This window comes from Papaver somniferum, chromosome 5 (assembly GCF_003573695.1).
Source record: "Papaver somniferum cultivar HN1 chromosome 5, ASM357369v1, whole genome shotgun sequence".
Taxonomy (NCBI): Eukaryota; Viridiplantae; Streptophyta; class Magnoliopsida; order Ranunculales; family Papaveraceae; genus Papaver; species Papaver somniferum.
In genome coordinates, this window is record NC_039362.1 from 177,619,083 (window position 1) to 177,629,875 (window position 10,793).

General features: G+C 36.9%; 1 protein-coding gene across 3 annotated transcripts; it reads left to right on the forward strand.

Annotated features, from left to right (window-relative positions):
- The first annotated feature begins 1,748 nt into the window (after window positions 1-1,748).
- Window positions 1,749-5,113, forward strand: LOC113278219 (DNA polymerase I-like). 3 transcript variants are annotated; one of them, XM_026527118.1, is made up of 7 exons: window positions 1,749-2,268; window positions 2,627-2,679; window positions 2,908-2,961; window positions 3,346-3,473; window positions 3,545-3,597; window positions 4,705-4,842; window positions 5,053-5,113. In XM_026527118.1, exons 2-6 carry the CDS (start codon window positions 2,637-2,639, stop codon window positions 4,736-4,738), a joined length of 312 nt encoding a protein of 103 aa, XP_026382903.1. In that variant the 5' UTR covers window positions 1,749-2,268; window positions 2,627-2,636; the 3' UTR covers window positions 4,739-4,842; window positions 5,053-5,113. The 3 variants fall into 3 exon arrangements, 2 of the variants coding, with proteins under 2 accessions (XP_026382903.1, XP_026382904.1); XR_003325368.1 differs by lacking the exon at window positions 2,627-2,679; XM_026527119.1 differs by lacking the exon at window positions 1,749-2,268 and having other exon boundaries at window positions 2,458-2,679.
- Window positions 5,114-10,793: the final 5,680 nt, after the last annotated feature.

Consider the following 10,793-nt stretch of genomic DNA (forward strand, 5'->3'; position numbering starts at 1 on the left):
GTTTACATTTACCTTTATAAAACCCGATTGTGATGAATCAAACTCCTGTAACTTTTGAAGCCAAGAATCGGTTTTCATCAACCAATATGTAGCCCGATTGCTAAGAAGAAACGTTTTGTAACTTTTAGAATCGGTTTATATGTACAAAAATGTAATTCGATTTTTATGAAGAAAAGTTCTGTAACTTTTACAATCGGTTTACATGTGTATTACAAAATCTCGATTGTTGAGAGGCACAATTATATGATTTTGTAAGGACACAATCGGTTTATGTGGACATACATAAAATCCGATTGTTTGATTTGAATTTGAAAAAAATAGACGTTGAGTCCTTATCTATATAAGGACAACCTCTTTCAGCCACTCACATATCACACACTTAGCCTAGAAAATAGAATGGGAACCGTTTGAAGATTTGTGTCTCGTTAAATCCTTTGCTAATACGTTCCGTGAACGTCCGAATGAAATCTATTTAATGTTTTGGAAGAGAGTTAAAGAGTTCTTTTACGGGCATACCGCGAATCCCAACAACCGCAAATGGAGAGACTTGGCATTTTGATTCCAATACATTAAAGGGGCAATGCGAGAGTACGTAATAGTTAGAAATATGGTGTACCACTATCATCCACGATCTCCTCTTAGGGAAAAAGTGAGTAATGCGATCATTTTTATACCTACGTCAACTACACCAGTTCACATACTAACATATAAGAATTCATTGAATTTCAGTTGGAACGTTTCAACGGGCTATGGAGAATTCGTAATGGGGAAAGAAAGTTCATTCACCATAAAGAATATACGACGTTGTACCGACGTGATCGGAGGTTCATTGATGAGCATTTGATGTGTCAAATTCTAGAATTCCCATACTGAGTCATATATATATGTAGTGGGCTAATCCTAAACTATGTAATGAATATTTTGTTTCTGAAAGTAAGGCATAATCGGTTTACATGTGCATTAAAAATGTCTGATTTTTGGAATCGGTTTATGTGGGTATTGATAAAACTCCGATTCTGGGTTTACATCTTCCTAAGCATAAAACTCAACCCAGAATCGGTTTACAAATGCACTAACATAAACCGATTCTGGATCGAGTAAAAACTTTTTTTTTTTACAAGTTTTGATTATCGATTAATGAAAAGTTAATTTCAGGATTAACTTGATTAAACATTATTTATTAATCTGAATTAGAACTAATTTAATAAGGGTATATTGGACATTAATATAAATATTGGATAAGGGGTTTCTATGAATTTTCTCCCAATGAACCTATTTTGTCATCTAGTATTAGGCCCAATTAAGTGGCATAGGCCCCAATTTATCCAGGTAATTAAATGTTGTAGAAATTAACGTTTAATCCCATATTAGTTGGGCTTTAAACACTCTAGTCCTCCCCCCTCAAGCCTAATACTAGGAGGTCCAAATTTACCAAATTCTGAACGAGTCAATCCTTTTGTGAACGATTTAATCCAAATCCATATTTTTCAATACCTAAAATACCTATCACCTGTGATATTACTTCTTCGAATTTCGTTTCCATGTCTAAAAAACTCTCTCCTGAGGAACGGATCCTAAATGAATCCAATGAAAGTTCAATCGCATCTGAGAATCAAACAAATAATCGATTCAATTTGATTCAAATTTAAAACCAAAATTCTTATCATCAGTACTTTCTTTTTGAAGATTAACTCAATCCGGGAGAAACCTTGATGAGATTCAATTTTAATATTGAAGAGTTCGTCGTTGAAAACGATCGGAAAGATTATCTATTCTTATCATTTAACTTGATCGCAATTGTTAATATATCGATTTCAGGATCAATTTCATTTTTCTTTTTATGATTTCAAAAACCTAATTATTTCGGTTTCAATTTCAGTTTCTTATTTGATTCATGAGTTTGGATATATGTCATTGTATGGGAAAATATGGTTTATGTTGGGTACAAACAGTCACTCCAAGTTTATTGTGATTTGTCTCACCCCAAATATGTCCAGATAGAAAAAGTGGAAGGTTGTGATGCTGAACTCAAACTTCTAAGTTTTTTTGTTGAAAAATGCAACAGATTTGGAGGAAGTTTTTGTGTACTTCCGCTCTCTGTGTTGGCTCGCCTGATAAAGTTGCACAAGTTGGGTAATTAATGATAAGTTAAAAGGAGATCCTACAACTTCTTCAAGTATTCAGCTGGTTGTTCGAAACCTAGTTGTGAGCTTTACAAGAAACCTGCAACCAAAGTAGTTAGATGTAGTGAACTAATAACATATAATGGTATGGAATCTTAAACATTGATCTTGTTCTTTCTGTTTTGTTTTGGTTCTTTGCAGTATGTCTTATCTCCGTGAAAAGAATGATTCAAATATCTACTAGGGACTTGGTTAAATGCTAGTAATTAAGGATGTTCACCAGTGCTACCTAACTGAACTTTTTTCTACAAAAATATCCTATCTTCTAGCTTTAATACTTGTATTTCTTCTTCCATAATTGGAGTATGCTAGGCGAGGTTACTTTTAAATTGCTGCATTGATTTGCCTGCATTTTCTTCTTCCGTAACTAGCTCATTCCAGTCCTTAAGCCAAAAGTCCTGATGTTGTGTGTAATAGACTAATTTTCTGCTTTGATCTTCTAGGTTCTCGGCTATGAAAGGTTTTTGTTATTCTTATTTTTTTCCATTCTTGACTGGTAAGGAATGGTTTACCCTTCTTTTTGATTATACTGAGCTGTTGGTGTCACTGGAGTGTATTCTTATCTCTAACTTATGGTCTAGATTGAACTGTGCAACAATGTGATGTCGTTTGGTTTAATCATCTCATGATCGAGTCAGTGGGATTTATTTTGGATTCTTGGTTCTTTGGTTTCACAAGTTATCATTTAGAGTGAAATTTGAGCTCACCAACTTTTTTTTTTCAGGAATTCTTTTTGACCATACATCCGTTCTGTCTAGAGAAAATTATAATGGAAAATGTAAGCTTTTAAAATGCTAGAAGTTTTGTATACTAATCTCTTTCTTCCTGCCTTTGGATTAACTAGACTAAGCCACGTGGTCCTGAAGTTTATGTACGTTGTTACTGTAATAGGGGCTTGGGTTCTTATTGGATTTAACTCTTGGATTTAGGCTAGCTACAGGGAGACAAAAATTATGGCAACAAAATGTTTACAAAATGCTTTATAGTTTTATTTTGCGAATGGACATAGTCATTCAAGATGTATGAAGTTTGTATATGTCGTTTCCTCTTAGAAAGCTTTTGCTTCATGTACTTTGTGGTTCAAGAGCTTCCTTTCTTTTCCATGACAGCCAATGCAGTATAAATAAACTAATAAACTAATTATATCCTCAAACTTTTGAAGGTATGAACTTCCGCCAAACTTTGTATCCAGCATCCAAGGCCCACCATAGTCTTACACCCGATGGAGTAATTCAGGGGATTCAATTCTTAAAAGCATCAATCAAAGCCATGTCGATCCAAGTAACTGAGGTAATCGATATCATTACGTATGCACGTATCTCAAAAAGCAATTTGTGACTGACTTATTAACCTAAATTCAGGTACCAGGAGTTGAAGCTGGTGATGTAATAGGAACTTTGCCGCTGGATTCAAGGTAGTTTCTTTACTGTTGCCATTTTCTTGATATGGTATGAAATGCTTTAAATATCATGTAGATGGTTGGAATGTTTACAGTTACTATTATAATTGCTAAACTTAAATGTTTCATTGCTCATATCTACACTCCAAGACCCGACGTGAAAAATATGTCACAAATTTTCATTTTTGAAGTCTAAAAAATTAGGGAAAGCACTAATGTGTACATAGTTGTACACACATGTTATATTATTAGGTGTACACAGTTGTCCACATGTTGATCATTTAGGTGTACATAGCGTCCACTTGCAGAACTTCATTTTATATGTACAAACCAAAAATTAGGAAAAGCATTAATGTGTACAGTTGTTGGGTTTTTTATAGGTGTGTACATAGTTGTACACCATTGTGGTATCTTATCTATATATATGCAGGTTTTGGGTATAGATGATGGATTTTTGTAAGTATACATAGTTATAAAGTGGATACATCAGAGCTTAGGCATCTGAATACATCCCTTTGAATGCTTGTTTCAAAATGGTCACTTAGTAGATGCTAAAGTAAAATCATAGTTGATATTGGTCTTTGTCAAAGTGGAACAAAAATGTACAGATATTCTCTGAGACAATGTTTTTATTGACATGGGAAATTGTTATGGTGTGTTCATTGGAAGTGTATTTTATGTAAGGCAATACGTGAGCCAAAGTTGTTAGTGTAAACCAGTTGATTGTTAACGTGTACATAGTTGTACACCTGTTTATTGCCAATGTGTACATAATCGTACACCTGTGGATTGTTAATGTGTACATAGTTGTACACATGCTGATTATTAATAGTTTTTATTCAAGTTTAATTTCGAATAAAGTACCAAGTTACGTTAATAGCGGCATTCAATAGTAACATGTAGCTGCAATTTCATAATTAGGGAACCAAGAGATGCTTTCAACTGTTAGGACATTTTAACTCATTTTTTGCATCCCATGGTTTCTTAGTTGTGCTTGAATACGTTTTGAACGTTGTTAGCTATACCTGCATTTGGAAGGAATTTATGTATATGCCTTACGGTACCTATACTTTCATTGAAACCCTTTGATTTTTTGTTCATTTTTTTAATTTTGATGATCAGAAAGGTACTAGCTCTGGTTAAGGAGGATTTCTAGTGTTGCGTAGGAAAATTCTGTAGCACAGTTCTAGGGAGTCTGGCAGTGGTGGAGAATGCAAAAATGTTTAGAGTAAGTTTGTTGGAGACCTCTACTAAGGCAAGGTAAATTTTGTACTGGCTCTACAAGGTGTATTTTCTTGTACACCAGTTACATGAATTTATTTATTTTTGTTTTGTACTTCCTACACAGGGTGTATTTGAATGTACACCAGTTATACGTGATAGACGCATTTATGTGTCTAATTTGTCCTCAATGTTTCGTATTGTTAGTACTCGTTTTCGTCTTTATTATGATGTTTTGTGTGTTTGTAGGTATTTCTTGGAAATAAATATTGTTAGAAAATTCGGCTCGAAAACTTGCTCGGAGCACCCCGGAGGACATTTGCTATACGAACCTCCACTTTTGCTATGTGTCACCCACGGCTATGTGTAGCCCATTTGTCCACAGCACCCATTTGTTATTCGGCACCCAGGACGTTGGATAAGGGCTAACCATCTTCTTCATTTCAAAAGTTATGTTTTGGCGGGAAATTTTTGGTTTCGATGTCAGAACTAGGGTTTCGAATTTGAGCTTGTTTCAGTGAGACTAAAGAGATGGAACAATTTGGGTATCTTCCTTTGAGCCTAACAGGATTGTTTTGGGTCTTTGGTTCGATGGATTTTGGCTAGACTCGAGTTAGAAGAAAACATGGAGGTTTGTTTGGCCGAGAAGACATTCACGGGAAATAACGTGAAGATAATGTTCTTGCTTGAGTTTTACTTCACCAGGGACTCATTCTAAGCGTGTTTGGAGCATGACTGAGATTAACAAGGAAGGTCGGACAGCTGCAGATGCATGATTGTGAAAGAAAGGAAAGAAAATATCTCCAAAATATTTTCTTTTACTGCCGAATATTGGAAGGATTTTCCGGAGTAATGAGCGAAGATTCTTGTCCCTGTTGAGTATCAATAGCCTATTAGGGTATCACTGAAGTGGACGGAGAGAATTGGGAGGATTTAGAACATCTCAGAGGAGAGAAATTGAATGTTGCAGAGAGTCACCATTTCTGCTGCTACATAGCTGAAGAACACGAAGAACAGACCAGCAAAGACAGTTGTTTTTCTACAGTGATAACGACTCACAGCCGAGGATCGTACATCAGAGGCAGACTTATTTGCTACAGTATCAGTGACACATACTGTGTATCGTTCTGGTTTGTAGCACATATAACTGTTACAAACCCGGTTTTCATTATATTTCTCCCTTTTCATCATTTGTAAACCATTTTTGAGCAATAATAATGAATTTCGAGCGTGTTTCCAACATGATGATGTGCTAATTATCTCACAACCAAGGCAATGAGGAAGCTATGTACGCATGAATAATTTGGTAACTGTTATATTTTTTCTAATATTTAATTATAATTCACTCAGTCACTGCTTTTGCAGAGTTTTTACTTGTTTGCATAATTTTTTTCATTAGTTGTGATTCAATTAGATAGGTTATGCTTTGATTAGATAATCTATGTTTAGGGGATACAATTAATTTTTGAGAATTTTCCTGATTATTTGTGAGTTAAGAAAATAAGGGACTTAAAGATAATTACAGTTTTGGGTTATTTACTATCACTGATTCATGTGTAATAGTGGAATCAGTGTCTTGGTTATTTTCTCATATCTTGAAATCAAATTTTGAGTTAAGTTTTCTTTATTTTAAATTTTATTAAGTCTAGAATCTTTTGCTTTCACAATCCTCAACGAACCTACTACTACAACTAAATTGAAAATCCTATCAATTTTTGGCGCCGCCGACGCGGGCTTGTCTTCAGGCTAGAGTTTTTAGATTTTTGTTTTCTTTTTTAGGGTTTTATTTGTTTTTATTTATTTATTTTTGTTCTTCTTTACGTTTTTGGGGTTTTGTCTTTTCCTTACAGAATTTGAAATATGGAGCGAAAGAAAATTTTGCCAAAGCTTTTGGTGAATACTTAAAGACTTGGAGTAAAAGGCAAAGCGAAAGAAGAAGAATTTTTTTTGATAAAAAAAAATAGAGACATTTTTTTTTTTAGACTTTCCTTTTCTTTTGCACTTTATTTTCAGACTTTGGACTTTAAACTTTGGGACATTATTTTTAAACACTACGGAAGGGTAGTTTAAATATAAACTGTGTGCAGAGAAGGACGACGATTATGATATCGTATCGGCCCCTTGGGTTCGTACATGACATAGGAGTCATGTCCCGAGTCGACTACAACGGTTCATCCCCCGACTGGAACGGGAGGTAAGTTTGTTGAAACACTCGCGAATCCCCTGTCAGCGAGTTACTGTCTTCCTTCGTGTGAATATATGTCGAGGAACTGAAAACGGCTGCTTTAATTTCCTAGTAAAGGGCAAGGACTGGCCACACAAGATAAGGGTTCATATTTCATCACCGTCCTGTTCTTGCCCTCCTTAGGAAAATGATACCAAACGCAAACCTAAGCTTAAAATACTGACTAGAACGAGACCTATAGCGTAACGAGCTTAATAGGAAAGTTGTTCGAAAAATATTGGTTACTCTTGTAATGCGGTGAGGCCTTGGGTATAAAATCTCCACGCAGCTTCCCTCGCCTCTATTCAACTTACTTCGACTCGGATTGATTCCAGAAGGGTTTCCTTAAATTGTAACGAATTCCCTTTCAAAGGATTAGAAGCTGGTCTAACAACAATCTAAGTGGAGCCATCATGATTTTTGTTTTCTAGAAATCAGTAGGTTTGCTGTGGTGGAGTCAGCCTTTTTTGTGTTTGCATAGAACTTCCCTTCCTTTTGGGATTTTTCTTTTTCTTTTGTTTTTCTAGTGTATGCCCGAGGTTATTAGAGAGCGGGATTGGAAAAGAAACACTCTAGATTGTTTGATTAGTGATAAACCTAGTAGTTCATCTTGTGATGGCGGGGAGCTCGAAGACTCTTCTTTTGAGAGCTCGTTTTTAGAAACTTCAGTTATGAGAATCTGTCTCTTTGTGAGGAGAGTACCCCTAGTACTTCAGCTGTGCCAGCGATGACAACTTTGAAAGATTACATGTTCCCAACTAGGACCAACCGAGCTTCGTGCATTAAATTGCCAGCCAATACGACTAATTTCGAGATAAAACCTAGTATTCTTCAGATGATCCCTATATTCTTAGGAAAAGATGATGAGAACCCTTATTTTCATATTAGGGACTTTGAGGAAATTGTGGGACAGTTAGAATAAAAGACCTACTGATGAAGTTTTGAAACTTAAGATGTTTCCCTTTTCCTTGAGAGATAAAGCCAAGACCTGGCTGAACAACCTACCATCTGATCCATTGAAACATGGCAGGAACTTATTGCTGCTTTCTATATGAAATTCTACCCTAAGCATAAAACTGCAGCTGTTAGGCAGAAAATTAGTGCTAGTGTGCAACAAGAGGAGAGTCTCTTTATAGGTTTTAGAGAGATTCAATGATCTCCTATCCCAGTGTCCTCACCATGGATTTGATAAGATGAAACTTGTGAGATTATTTATAATGGTTTAGACTATTCGACCAAAGCCATGGTCGAGTCTATGTGCGCTGGTGAGTTCACAAAAATGTTGATGATGCTTTTACCTTCTTAGGAGCTATTGCTGAAAAATCCCAACAGTGGGAGTCTTGTGTTGAACCCCCTAAAAGACTCTTGGTCAATAGAAGTAGCACCAATGTGGTAGATACAAGCTTCGAGTCAGATGCTAAGTTTGCTGCTTTGTCTAGAAGGTTAGAAGCTTTGGAATTGAATCAGCCTAAACATAGGTCTCTTGTTGAACCTGATGATAGGATTAGAGCCTCTCAAGTCTCTAGTTGTGGATAGACCCAATAACTCGTTTTGGGAAGGTCATGTTAGTGAAGAACAAGCCCATGCTGTCTAAACAACGCTAGGTTTGAAACCGTCAGAAGTTTGACCCATACTCAGAACCTACAACCCTGGTTGGAGAAACCATCCTAATTTTTCTTGGTCTAAGGGCCAGAATCAAGGTCAGTCTAGTAATTCTCAGCCTCCCCCAGGTTTTGGTTATGCTAAGAACTCTTCAGGTCAACCCCAGTTTCAGAACCCTTCGGATAAAAAGATCACAAGTTTAGAAGACACTCTAGCCTCGTTTATTAAAAACTCTGAAGATCAACCTAATGGTTGCTCAAGGGATAGAAGAAAGTAAAAATATAGGTTATGCTAACTCCCAAGCTATTTCTGAGTTAAAAAACCAGGTTAGTCAGATAAATGAATCTTTGAGGGAAAAAGGTAAGTTTCCTAGTCAAACTCAACCCAATCCTAAAGAGAGAAATCGTACAATCATGTGAACTCTATTACAACCCTTAGGAGTGGAAAGAAAGTTGACAATAAGGTTGCCATGCCTGATAGTGAACATGTTGTAGTTCACCCTTCTGAGCCAGAAAATGAGGAGACTGATAGAGTCTCAAAGAGACCAATGAGGGTCCTGCTGAGCCCGGCTTTGTTCCCAGAGCCCCGTTCCCCAGCTTAGTTCCAACTAAGAGGAGTCCAACTTTAATGATATATTGGAGGTTTTTAAGCAGGTTACTATCAACCTACCATTGTTGGATGCGATTAAGCAGATTCCCGCTTATGCAAGTTTCTTAAGGACTTGTGTACACGAAAGCGTAAGCTTAGTGTCCAAAGAAAGCCTTCCTAGCTAGTCACGTGAGTTCCATTATTCAGAATACCACTACTCCTAAGTATAAAGACCCAGGGTCCCCTACCATTTCTTGCACAATAGGTAAATACCGTGTTGAGAAAGCTTTGCTTGACTTAGGAGCCAGTGTGAATTTACTTCCATACCATGTGTACCTCAAGCTAGGACTTGGTGATATGAAACCTACCCAGATGACACTTCAGTTAGCTGATAGGTCCGTTAAAATTCCTCGTGGTGTGATCGAGGATGTTCTTATTGAGGTCGACAAGTTTATTTATCCAGTGGATTTTGTTATCCTAGATACCCAACCTGTCCCTGACCCAGAGAACCAGATACCAGTGATTTTAGGTCGCCCATTTTTAGCAACATCCAATGCGATCATTAATTGTCGAACTGGTATTATGAATTTGTCTTTTGGTAATATGACTATTGAGCTGAACGTCTTTCATATTAGTAAGCTACCCTCTGAACTAGATGACTCGAGCATAGAAGAGGTAAACATGATAGGAACATTAGTCGAGGAGTCATTACCAAACACTTTGTTAGAAGATCCGTTAGAGAAATGCCTAGATCACTTTGGGATTGATTTCGATGATGATAATGTGATTAATGAGGTGAATGCTTTGTTAGATTAAACCCCTTTGTTAGACACTAGTAACGGATGGAAACCTAAGTTTGAACCACTACCAGTTTCTAAGTCTACCCTAGTTCCTTCGTTATAAGAGCCTCCTAAGTTGGACCTAAAACCATTGCCAGATACCCTGAAGTATGTGTTTTTAGGCCCGTCAGAGACTTTACTTGTGATTGTTGCTTCCGACTTGGATAGTGATCAGGAAAGTAGGCTAGTGACCGTCCTTCAAACAACAAGGAAGCTTTAGGGTGGACCATAGCGGACATTAAGGGTATAAGTCCTACTGTTTGTATGCATCGGATCTATTTAGAGGAAGATACCAAACCTTCTAGGGAGATGCAACGAAGACTAAACCCTAATATGGAAGAAGTAGTTCGAACCGAGGTTCTTAAGCTGTTAGGCGCAGGCATTATCTACCCCATTTCAGACAGTAAGTGGGTCAGCCCCGTTCAGGTTGTTCCCAAGAAATCCGGTATTATATAGTCCAGAATGATAACAATGAGTTAATCCCGACCCGAGTGACCACGGGTTGGCGTGTTTGTATTGACTATAGGAAATTGAACAAGGTCACTAGGAAGGACCACTTTCCCCTTCCCTTTATCGACCAAATGCTAGAGAGATTAGCTGGACATAGTCATTACTGTTTTCTAGATGGCTACTCAGGCTACAATCAGATCGTTATTGCCCCAGAAGACCAAGAAAAAACTACTTTTACTGTCCCTTTGGTACCTTTGCGTATAGACGCATGCCTTTCGGGCTATGTA

Excerpts from the sequence above, each read along its gene's own strand:
- LOC113278219 (XM_026527118.1), top strand. The coding sequence starts at position 2,637 with ATGAAAGGTTTTTGTTATTCTTATTTTTTTCCATTCTTGACTG. Across the intron at positions 2,962-3,345 it reads AGAAAATTATAATGGAAAAT|GTATGAACTTCCGCCAAACT; the intron begins GTAAGCTTTTAA and ends AAACTTTTGAAG. Across the intron at positions 3,474-3,544 it reads TGTCGATCCAAGTAACTGAG|GTACCAGGAGTTGAAGCTGG; the intron begins GTAATCGATATC and ends ACCTAAATTCAG.